A 12,004-nucleotide genomic window follows, 5' to 3' on the forward strand; every position below is an offset into this window, starting at 1 on the left:
TTTGTTTTTCTCCTTGACACTGCCCTGGCCCCATGGCAGGTGCCTGTGCCCAGTGGGCTTCGAGGGCCCGAGCTGCCACTCCACCAGCGACCCCTGCAAGGAGCACAGCTGCGAGAACGGGGGCTCCTGTGTGCCCAGTGCCACCAACTACACCTGCCTTTGTCCTGCCCACTACACAGGTACCTGGAATGGGGGCTAGCCATCCCCAAATGGCACAGACTTGGCATGGGAATGTGCCAAGTGCTTCTACCCACCCATGAGAGCTGAATGGCTCCTCTGCCTGCTGCCTCAGTGCCCATTGCCTGGGGCTCTGGCTGGGCTCAGCTGTCCTGAGTGTGGGTACACCCAGCTGAACCCCCACACCCTGGGATGCCCTCAGTGCCTGGCTCAGGCAGGAGCTGCCTCCAGAGGAGGAGGACCCTGTGCCTGTGGGGTGAAAGCTGTGGGCTTGGCAGCTCCCTGTCTTGAGCTGAGTCCCCCAGGGGTTCCCTCTGCCCCGTGGGGTCTGGGGCTGCTCCTCTGGTCCTGGAGCTGCTGGGCACCCCCTCTTCTGCTTTGCAGGGGAATTCTGTGAGCAGCCTCCCAATTTCTGCTCAGACGAGCTCAACCCCTGCCAGCATGACTCCACCTGCATCTCCACCAGCCAGGGGCCCAGGTGAGCCCCCTTCTCTCCAAACCACTTTCTCTGGCTGTCTGGGGGTGGGTTGGTTTGCTTTTTGGGGACTACAGTGAGGAGGCATGGAGAGGGGGGCTTACAAGGGGAGGAGCAGGCACCCACTGGTGCAAGGGGGAAGGAAGGGGCAGCCTCGAGCCCCCTGCCTGCCCCAGGTGTGAGTGTGCACCCGGCTACGTGGGGAGCAACTGCAGCGAGGACTTCGACGACTGCCAGGACCACCGGTGCCAGAACAACGCCCGCTGCCTGGATGAGGTGAATGGCTACTCCTGCCTCTGCACCGAGGGCTACAGGTACCACCAGGAAGACATGGGACACCTGGGGTAGTGGGGATGGTTATGTGGCACTGTGCAGAAGGGACAAGTCCTGGCTATCAAGCCCATCCATCCATCCATCCATCCATCCATCCATCCATCCATCCATCCATCCTCAGTGTGAGAGGAAGGAGTGAGGCTGGGAGTGTGTGTCTCTGAGGGTGGAGGCTGGGGGGAGCCAGCATCCTTGAGGAAGGACCCCAAGGCACAGCTCAGCATCCAGGCATCCCTCTGATGCCAGTGTCTGGGAGAGCCTTCCCAGGGACCCCCAATCAGGGGCGTGCTGTCAGAGCCCTGTGGGGCATTGGGCAGGGTGTAGGGCTCTTTGCCAGCCCCCGGCCCAGCAGCACCCTTGGCCCCACAGTGGCCAGCTCTGCGAGATGCCGCCCCACACCGCTGGCCAGCCTGGCCTCTGTGAGCGAGCTGAATGCCAGAACGGGGCCCCGTGTGTGGAGCGGGGTGCCCGTGCCCTGTGCCAGTGCCTGCCTGGCTTTGGTGGCCCCAAATGTGAGAAGCTGCTGAGCGTCAACTTTGTGGACCGTGACACGTACCTGCAGTTCACTGACCTGCAAGACTGGCCCCGGGCCAATATCACCCTTCAGGTGAGGGCTAGGGGGGCGTGGGGGCATTGAGGGATGGCACTGGGGGTCTGCCCCAGGGATGTGGGCTCCCACCTCTCTCTCTGGCAGGTCTCCACGGCTGAAGGCAATGGCATCCTGCTGTACAATGGTGACAGTGACCACATGGCTGTGGAGCTGTACCAGGGCCATGTGAGGGTCAGCTATGACCCTGGCACCCACCCCAGCTCAGCCATCTACAGGTACCTGGCACCCCTTCTCCACTCACTGGGGACCTCCACCCCCATTGCTTCGGCCTGGGGGCATCCTCGGTGACCCAGCCATCCCTGCCAGTGCTGAGACCATCAACGACGGGCAGTTCCACACCGTGGAGCTGGTGACCTTCGACCAGATGGTGAACCTGTCCATCGATGGTGGCAGCCCCATGACCATGGACAACTCGGGCAAGCACTACACGCTCAACAGTGAGGCTCCCCTCTACGTAGGAGGTAGGACGGGGACCGGGTGCTGGAGGGCATGGGGGCATCCGGGTGCGCTGATGGTCCTGCTCTCCCCAGGAATGCCTGTGGATGTCAACTCGGCTGCCTTCCGCCTCTGGCAGCTCCTCAACGGCACCAGCTTCCACGGATGCATCCGCAACCTCTACATCAACAACGAGCTGCAGGACTTCACCAAGACGCGGATGACGCCAGGCGTGGTGCCGGGCTGCGAGCCCTGCCGCAAGCTCTACTGCCTGCACGGCATCTGCCAGCCCTCGGGCGCCCAGGGCCCCGTCTGCCACTGCGAGCCTGGCTGGGACGGGCCCCACTGCGACCAGCCCCGCGGCGGTCCCTGCCAGGGGCACAAGTGAGTGCCCTTACCCCCCTGGCTGCCCACCCTGCCCTCTGGCTGGTTCCTGGTGCTGTCGTGTCTGTCCTGTGCCATCACAGTGGTGCCGTGTGGTGCCGCTGCCCTGCCGTGCCACTAGTACTGAGTTGTGCCAGGCTGTTCTGTGCTGGCACCATGCCAGAGCCATGCCTGTGCCGTGCCGTGATGGCTGTACTGTACCAGGTGGTGCTGTTCCAGTCGCAGTACAGTGCTGGTGTAGAGCCGTGCTCAGTGCTGGTGGGCTGTGCATGCTGTGCCACACCAGCAGGTCCTGACAGCGCTGTATGCCCGCAGGTGTGTGCACGGGCTGTGCCTGCCCCTTGATGCCCTCTCCTACAGCTGCCAGTGCCACGAGGGCTACCAGGGCGCACTCTGCAACCAGCCTGCCGAACCACCCGACCCCTGCCGCCACCAGCCCTGTGTCCATGGCCACTGCCACCTCACCCCAGGTGGCCAGCCCACCTGCGAGTGCCACGATGGCTACACCGGAGCCCTCTGTGACCAGGGTAGGTGCTGAGGAGGGGGGTGTCCAGGGAAGGCAGCCCCTTGCCCCCACACCAGGCTGACCCTTGCTGTCCCATCCCCCAGAGCCGGAGTGCCGCGGGGAGCCGGTGCGGGACTACCACCAGGTGCAGCGGGGCTACGCCATCTGCCAGACGACGCGGCCGGTGGCCTGGGTGGAGTGCCGGGGGACCTGCGGTGGCCCTGGCGCCAGCTGCTGCACCGGGCTGCGGCTGCGGCGCAGGAAATACGCCTTCGAATGCAGCAACGGTGCCACCTTCGTGGAGGAGGTGGAGAAGCCCAGCAAGTGTGGCTGCAGCCAGTGCCTGTGAGCAGCCACGGCCCTGCGGAGCCGGGGGCTGGCGGGGAGACCCCCCCGTGCCAAGGACCTCACTTTACACTGTGGGCATGGTGCTGCTCTCTGGGTGTTCCGAACTGCAGCTGCATCTGAGGAGCCCGGCAGAGGGTAGAGCTGGTGCATCTAGAAGATTGGGAAGGAAACAGAAAAAAAAATAGAAAGAAAAAAAAAAAAAGAAAAAACCCCACAAACAAAGCAAATGTGTAGATAGAGAATTTTTTTAAGAACTGCAGCTACACAGATACATGGATATGGAGTGGGCACCCTGCCCAGCTGCCCTGTCCTCTCCCTGTGGCACTCTGCCTTCCTGCCAGTGAAGCCCCACAGCCATGGAGGGCAGTGCCTGCATCCCGGGTGAGTCCCCTCCCTGGCACCGCTGTCCCTTGCATCAGCCCAGCGATCTGAGAGTTTTTCCAACATGTACAGCAGGAGGAGGAAAGCCTGCCGTGGCAGAGCCTTGTGATCTATGGCAAGCCATGGCTTTCAGTGGGCTGCGTGGTGTAGCCAGTGTCCTGCAGTCCTGGTGAGCCCAGACCTGGTTTCCCATTCTCTCCTTCAGTAGCCCTGGTCTCTCTCCCTGCAGGTTGCTGTAGCCCTAAGCACCCCACATAATGTCCCCAGCTCTGTGGCCCCAGCCTGACCCTCTGGTGACACCCCCAGTGTGTGCATGCTGGCTGGGCTCTGCAGTGCATGGGCACGCTCGGGTCCAGCCCATTGTGGTCACATCAGGGCCACACTGGTGGAGCAGGACCAGGACAGTGCCAGGCACACTGAATGGGGGACAGCCAGCAGTGACAGCAGCACAGATATCCCTGAGGGTTCCAGTGCCAACCTGCCCTGTGCAATGGGGCCAGCACTATGCCATTCATGTGGAGAGGGCCCCAGACACCCCTGGCTCAGCCAGGTGGTTCTGCTCAGAGGTGGGAGCTGTGTGAGGGCAGCACAGGAATCCCTTTTTTCCAGGCTCTGTCCTGGGTGAATGTGCCCCCCTGTCCCAATGACCCAGCCAGCAGAAGCAAGAGGCTGCTGGGACAGCTGGGATGTGGGTTTGCCATGCCCATCACTGGGGCCTCAGTCTTGTGTGTGCCAAGTTGAAGAGGGTGAAGATGTCCAAACCTGCAAGCCTGGAGTAAAACACCACTGCCAGAGAAGGACTCATCAGCTCTTGGACTCAAGTGCCCATACCCAGCATTTCTCCAAAGCCCTCAGTGCCAGGGCTGGTGTGGGAGCAGGGGCACACAGGGACCTCCTGCCAGGGTACTGCAGGCACCCAACACCGAGAGCAGCATCACCTCCATGACTGTGGGGCCAAGGACAGCGGGGGCCCAACCTGGGACACGGCACATGGCTGGACAGTGGAACACCACATCACCCTGGTGGACAGACTCATCCCAGAGCTGCAGTCCTGGGTCTCCATCACACCGCTCCAGCACTTTGGTTTCAGGTCTGCACTGCCAGCTGTGGCCGGGCTCCAGGCACCTCCACTGGATACACCCAGCTCTGCAGGTGCTGTCCCCATCCCTGCTCACCACTGGCATCCAGGGCGTCTCCACCACCACAGGGATGTGTTTCTGCCACAAATGCCCTCTCCATGGGAGCTCCTCTGCCACCCAGAGGAGCTGGGATGCGTCTCATTTTGCCTGTGGCCCACCCGGGGCTTGGTTGTGTTGTGTTTCTGTTCTTGCTGTACGCTAACCGCTAAAGTATCTCTTTATACAGAATACTTACAGATTCTAATATATATTTGTATTTCATTTTGTTATAGTATTTTTATATGTTTGGGGTCAACAAATGATGTTTTCTTTTTGTTTACAGATGCTACTGGGCAGGAAAATGACAGTGGCTTTGTTTGGCCCGTGGGGTTTGTGTGTGTCACTGTTGAAGACGCTGGTTTGTACTAGGCTGGCGAGGGAGGCGCTGGGCATCCTTCCGCTGGCAGAGGCTGTATTGTTTTAGGAGGTGTTTGGTATTGTCTATGTTGTCTTCCATGTGAACATGACATTTATTCATTCAGAGGCTTGGCCTCTTCTTTCCTGCTGGGGAGAAGGGAGAAGCTGGTGCTTGGGAGCTGCTGAGAGTGTGAGGAGGTGGCACAGGATGGAAAGAGTTGGTTGTGCCTTAGGGATGATTTCCTGTTCCTGGAGCAGCCCTGGCCAAGGCATTGCCCCCATTGTGCAGGGACAAGCAGCCAGGGCTATCCATGCAATGCCTTGCAAAAGCTGCCATCACTGCCAGGGTCTTGCACGTGGGAAGCTGAAGGGCCAGTGCCTGCTGTGAGGATGGAATGGCTCCAGGGGAAACTGGGCACTTGTAGCTCTCTGGGGAAGGGTAGAGGGGGCCTGGGCAGCAGTCCCCAGGACCACCAAGAGGTTGCACTGTTGGTGCCACAAACACAAGTCTGCCACAGCTCAGCACTGGTATGGGAGCACTGAAACCCCCCACAGGCATTTATATCCCCCCTCCCTGGGGAGGGGGTGGCAGTTGGAGGGTGCCAGCCTGTGGTGCCCTACCTCGTGCACTCACTCACCTTCAGTCTTCCCCACTTATCACACCAAACAAACATTGATATCAAAGAAACGTTTAATAAGCTGCAATAAAATACGGACCTTTAGAAAGCTCATAGGGTGAATACTGACAGTGAGGAAGAAAAGAAAACAAGGTGGTGGGAATCCTTGAGGAGTTCAGATCTGAGTCAGGGACCTTTTACCTGGAACAAGAACACAACTTTTTCCATAGGCTAGGATGAAATAAAAGACAGGAGCACAGAGTTCACAAAATGTCAACATTTAGAGAATTGATACATATTCAAAGTTCAAATGACCCAGCTCTTATAGCTATACATATTGATTTAAAGCAACTTAATATAATTTTATTTTCTTTCTTTTTTTATATATACACTTTCAAAGGTTTGTCAGGTGAGGTATGTAAACATTATCTAATGGAAACTCCTCTCCACATTTCCAACCGAGAATTCACAGCAGACAGTTCATTTTCCCAACTTGTGGCACAGTACTTCCCCCTCCCTACACCAACTGGGAATGCCATCCCAAGCCACGGCTCTCCCAGGTGCAGTCACCAGCTCCCCCTTCCCACTGCTGGTCTGTACAGTTCACATTGCTTGGGCTCAAACATACAGTACCGGACAGGAGGAATTTCAGCTCAGTGTCTAAAATTCATATAGAAACAAACAGAGAAACAAAACTCTCCCAGGGAAGCAGACACAGATGAAGGAAAAACATTTACCATCAGGGTGGAGATATTCAAATATTCAAATGTTTTACATCCTAAGAAAAAAATTACCGTGTGTTTCCTTTTTTCCTTTTTTTTTGTTTGTCTTTTTTTACACACCTGTTCCAAGGGTGAAGGAAGTGTGGGACTGGTGAAGGGTCCTGCAGGGCTGGAACCCAGCAGCACCCCTCACTCCATCCTCCAAAGTCAGAGACCCATCATCATAAAAGCAGATCCTGCTGATACTGCCCCACACAGACAGCTGGACTGGAAGGTCAGAGCCAGCCACACTTCCAGGCAAAAACGGGTTAACAAAGAAAAAAAACCCTAAACCCACTTAAGCAAAAATTACCAAATGACCTCAAACCTCCTAGAAGGAGAATTAAAATTACAGAATGATTAGCAAATGAGCAAATGACCTTCTGGAGCCAGCCCTAGGACTAGCAGCGACAGCGGTGAGCTCCCTTGGGTCACCCGTACCCACAAAGGCAGAAATTCACTAGTGGGAGTGTGCTACCAGCACCTACCTACCCTGCCCCAGTGGTTCTGGGGGGTTCCTTGGGGGTGACAGCATCCCCCACTTTCTGCATCCCTGGGGACACCTCCTTGAGTACCTCCAGGTCAAGAGACCCCCCCAAGCCACGCTGGACTGAGCGGGAGCAGAGTTATTCCCACCTGGCCCTGAGCCCCGAGAGCCCCTGCCATCACAGCAGACATTATTACTACAAATCTTATTGCTTGCAGTGCCCCCTGTCCTGGGGAGCAGCCATCCTGGCCGGCCATGGGAGCTCACAGCCTCCCTGGGGGCCGTGGCCATCGGCCAGGTCTGACATCATCAAAACGAGATGAAGAGAGTTAATGCTTCAGCTCTGACGTGACAAAAACCAAACTGAACACCACCATCACCACCCCCCACCCTGCCCCATCCCATCCCATTCCATCCCATCCCCCCGTGCATCTCCAGCCCTTTGGTTGTGGCAGGCTGGGCAATACAGCCCCACCCACCGACACCAGTCAGAACGAGAACCTGTGGAAAGCCCATGAAATAAATATTTAAAAAACCTATTTACAATATTAGATCTGTGAGCATGAAGTGAGAGAAAAATGCTTTTTCCTGCCCCAAAAAGCTTAAAAAGTAGGTTAGCATCCTGCTGCCTAGCACAACACTATCTTACATGGCACCTACACATAATATATATTCACATTTCATTTTAAAATTAGGTACTCTTACAAACAGACTTAGAAAACATTGGCTAGCAATACAGCCCGTGGGACCGCCTGGCCTCCAGACCCATGTCACAAAAGCTGGCCGGCTGCATCCCAGCTCCTTCGGCTGCCCCAAAGCTGCCAACGTGCCCTGAATCAAAACCGCCAGCTGCCCTCTGCTGCCCTTCGGGGAGAAGGTGGAAGTGCTCGTGAGAGAGAGGGCTTGTCTGCGGGGAGGGGAGCAGGGAGGATGGGGACTGTGATTTCTGCTAAGCCTAGGGGTGAGCTTAATACAAACAAGAACTCCTGAGAACATCTTAGAACAGATGGATTCATTTCACAACCACCAAGCTGAAGGATGGGCCAAATGGATGCTACGACACACGGGGGGGGAACACACGTGACATGGGGACATCATAGCCTTGTGGTTTGCTCAAAAAACCTACTGCTACAAGAAAATCTCCTGTGGCATTCCCTGTCAAGGAGGAGCCTCTCCCCATCTTGCTCCTGGGCTGTCCAGGCATACAGCCCAAGGATGCAGACCCAAGTACTCCTTGGCTGGGGCTCGGCCCTCTCCCCCCGGCATGACTGCTGATGGTGGAAAGGTGAGAGGCCAGCCTGGATGGCCACCCACACCTCCATGCTGCCCCAGGCACTACCTGTACCCATGGAAGGCTGGGAATCACAGCTTTCTCAGTCACCTCCAACCGGGAATGCAGTTGTCAGGCTGAAAGTTTATGAGCTGGAGAGAAAAAGTGTCCATCAGCAAATCTTAAAAACAGGGCACCGGTGTATCTGATTGCATGTCCATTTCCTGGGAGGTACTACGAGCTGGCAGAGCTTTTGGAAACATCAGCATTTCCAGAGGTGCCACAAGACCAGCTGGGACACGGGCTGGGCTGCAGCTTTTCACTTTTGCACACCAGCAAGAAGTGGTGTGGGCAGGCAGCCAGCCCACACAGTCCAGCCCCGCGTGGCACCCCCAGCACTGAAGGGACAGGGGTGCAGAGAGCAGCAGGAACAATTTCATCCTGCTCTCACAGCTCATGGACCTTGATCAGCAATGCAGCAGAAAGTCTGTCAGAAACATCAGCACTGACTGGTCAGCTCTTCAGAGAAGTTTTGCTTCTTTGTCTCCCTGACTGGCTGGCAGGTGACTACAGAAACCCTACTGCAGAGAGTGACACTGGCAAACAGGACCTTGCCAGGGATGAGTAAGTGATGAACATAAATATGTGCACACCTTGGGCACATATCACACACCCTGTCAGCAGGGAAACCCATTCCAGGGCTGGCCTTGCCCAACAAGATACTAACAGCTACGGGTAGGAGGAGCCATCCCGGGCTCCAACTGCTCTTGCTACAGCACCAACATAAGTTTTGACTCTGAGCTTGGCAAACGCAGCTCCTCCCAGTGGTTAATTAAGATGGACGGATTCTGAACATGTGAAGTGTGAAGACCCAGAGCTGCTGATGACAACAAGAGAGAGAGAAAAAGGTAACCATGCAAATGAGAGAGGGGGGCTGGCAGCAGAGGGACAGTGAGGACGTCTGTGGAGGTGCAGAGCTAAGAGGATGCTGCTCCTCATTCACGGACCAGGGTGCATGATGGAGACTAGTTTCAATGATGAGAAAGTAGCCAGCAAGAAAAGCCAAAGTAACAGAAGGAGATCTGCTTTGTGGGTTGTAGCACTTGAAATCCAGAGCTGAAGAAGTAGAGCAGGGAGCTGTGGGGTAGCCTAGGCGAAGAGGAGCGCAATGAGGCTGTGGATCTGAGGATGGCACTGTGGTAGTGCCAGTGGGCAACTCTGCGCCTGTAGCACATGGAAACATGCTCCATGTCCATGTGGAATAAGGTACTAAATCATGCTGCTTATTTTATTCCATTCATTAAGCTCATCTGCAGCTCCCTGTGCATCCCTTGCTTGATGTAAGAGCCACGTTTATTGGTAACAGACTGCTCTGCAGCAGGGCTGTGCCTCAGCAGCACGTCACCACCGCCTGTCAGGGACACTGCCGGGAGGCTCAGTGCTCTGATCCCACCACTGCCTAAGCCAAGCAGTGCACACTGAGCTGGGACAGCTGCCCAGAAGCTGCTCCACTCCAGCACCAATGACACCTGCTGTCCCCCAACCTTGCCATGCTCCAGCCAATGTGTGCTGGTGAAGCCCCAGGGTGCAGGAAGGCATCCAGGACACTGGAACAGCAGCACCCCATCTAGAAAGACTCTTTCTAGAAAGATGCTTTGTATAGGTTTTTTTTCCTAATGAGATTCCTGCTCCCAAAGCACAGAAGACAGGCCTGCATTTAGCATTTACCAGCAGCTAAAAACTGAGAGAAGAGAGAGGGAAAGCCTCAAGGAGGTGCATGGTGACCAGTGCAGGTGCTTCAGGAGTGAAGGTGAAGGACAGGAGAGGGGATTTGCTGCAGGGGAATGGCGTGAGCAGCAAAGGTAAGAGGTGTGCTCACACGTACACCTGGCCCAGAGGAAGGAGAGGAAATCTGGGCCCATGTGGCTGGGCCCCAGCCAGAGAAGGACCATAAGTAAGGATGGAGAAGCAAGAGGGAAAGACACCCTGCAAAAGAGGTACAGATCAGTCACTTAACTGCCATCAGTGCCCTCCTGCCTTACACCTCTCTTGAAACACTTTTAAATCTTTTCTGATGGAATGTTTGACATATTTAATGCATGCAGTAAAAATTAAAGTAATAGATAACTTCATATTAATCTGTACAGGGACTGACAGGCTAGATTTAATCACTTCCTACCTGTTCAGAGAGTTAACTTACTCTAGCACAATTCAAAGGAAAGGCAAAGGATTTTTCTTTTAATCAGCCATTTCACAGTAAGAGAAAAATGTGCCGCAGCATTGTGAGTGTCAATGCTTGGGAAAGGGAGTACCTCCAAGAGAGCCAGAGGTGCTCTGTGAAGGGAGTGCAAATCAAACACCTGGTTTCATCCTCTGTACTAAAGGGGGACAATGAAAGATTTTAACACAGTTATCGGCCTTTCACCTCCCGCCCCCAGGCTTTGAGATCTGGGGTTCAATGCCAACCATGAAAGCAATTCCCTTTGCAGCCAATCCTTTTCCAGCCTCTGCTGCAAGGGCCAGCATCTCTTGAATTCATGGGCTGCACCAGAGCCTTGCTCTCATCATGGACAAGCAGCTGAGCAAGGACCAGCAGGGCAGCTGTTAAAGGTCTGGCAGCCTCAGGGTCCACACAGTGCCTGACAGGCACTGCTGCTTTATGTCTGGAAGGAGACTGGCACTGGGATTCCTGCAAGTGGACTCTGCAGCAATGGGAAAATGAAGCCATGGGGATGCAATGGTTGAACAGGGACCTTATCCTGGCACAGACCACAGCCCTCCCCAGCTGCTGGTCATCTCTGCCCAGCAGAACCAGCACGGCCACACACTCTGCACTTCTAACAGGTTTTCCTAAGAAAAGACAGGCACTATGACCCTGTTCTGTGACACAAGCAAGGACAAACCTCCCGCACCTTGCTGGTAAAAGGGTGAAATGCAAATTATGGTAAAAAATTAACAGAAGCCAGTCCCTTATCCCAACCTTATTTCAACTGCAAATCCTGGCTTCGAAGAGCACTAGGCAAGACGTGCACAAAAGCACAAGGTGAGGGCCAGAGTTCCCTTCCTGCAGAGCACCAACATCTCTCAAGCCCTTAAAAAGGGAAAGATTCAACCTTCAGCGAAGCACTGCAGAAAAGCTTTGCCATCAGAGACCACAGAAATCACCACAAGGACAAGGAAACAGGAGAAGGAAGTCTGTCCAAAAGCAGAGCATGGCAAGACCGGTTCATCCCTGAAGCCAGCAAGAAAAAAGACAGACACAGCCCAGCACGCCCGGCTGGCAGCAGTGGGTGTGGCAGCCTGGTACCTGGAGCCTCCAGGGCATCTCTTCATCCTGAGCAGCCCTCCCCAGCCACGGGCTGTGCAGTGAGGAGCAGGCAGCCATCAGCAGTACACACACCAGCAGCTACTTCACATTCTCATGCAGGTAACAGCCTGAGACACCGACAACTGCTGCCAGCGAACCGACAATGGACAGACTCGCCTTCCTCTCCCTTAGTGATGCAAAATGGTTTTGGTTTTGCTTTAAATGCCACTAAGAAGACAGACAGAAGGAGGACTCTGAAAGAAAGGGAAATGTTTGTGTGCACCCAAAGGCTGACAAAAGCTACTTCATGTGCACGAAGGTGGTTTTCTTTCTGCTACAGTACAAGTGCTTGTGCCTCAAGTATAAAACGCAAGCCTCCAAA

The 12,004-nt window shown here is 55.3% G+C and overlaps 1 protein-coding gene across 2 annotated transcripts in view; it reads left to right on the forward strand.

Moving 5' to 3' along the window:
* SLIT1 (slit guidance ligand 1) overlaps positions 1-5,306 on the forward strand; it is a 61,086-nt gene extending 55,780 nt beyond the window's left edge. Inside the window, exons 29-38 of one of the 2 annotated variants that reach the window (XR_010367479.1) lie at positions 40-179; positions 562-655; positions 829-966; positions 1,352-1,589; positions 1,677-1,807; positions 1,899-2,053; positions 2,123-2,411; positions 2,727-2,938; positions 3,021-4,797; positions 5,107-5,306. Coding sequence is in view for 1 of the 2 variants with exons in the window: in XM_064431077.1 (XP_064287147.1) it covers positions 40-179; positions 562-655; positions 829-966; positions 1,352-1,589; positions 1,677-1,807; positions 1,899-2,053; positions 2,123-2,411; positions 2,727-2,938; positions 3,021-3,265 (1,642 nt within the window). In the remaining variant the exon portion in view is untranslated. Of the gene's footprint in view, positions 1-39; positions 180-561; positions 656-828; positions 967-1,351; positions 1,590-1,676; positions 1,808-1,898; positions 2,054-2,122; positions 2,412-2,726; positions 2,939-3,020 lie in introns of both variants that reach the window. The other variant, XM_064431077.1, reaches the window with a different exon arrangement.
* The last annotated feature ends 6,698 nt before the right edge of the window (positions 5,307-12,004 follow it).

The sequence above is a fragment of the Passer domesticus genome, chromosome 8 (genome assembly GCF_036417665.1).
Source record: "Passer domesticus isolate bPasDom1 chromosome 8, bPasDom1.hap1, whole genome shotgun sequence".
NCBI classification, from domain to species: Eukaryota; Metazoa; Chordata; class Aves; order Passeriformes; family Passeridae; genus Passer; species Passer domesticus.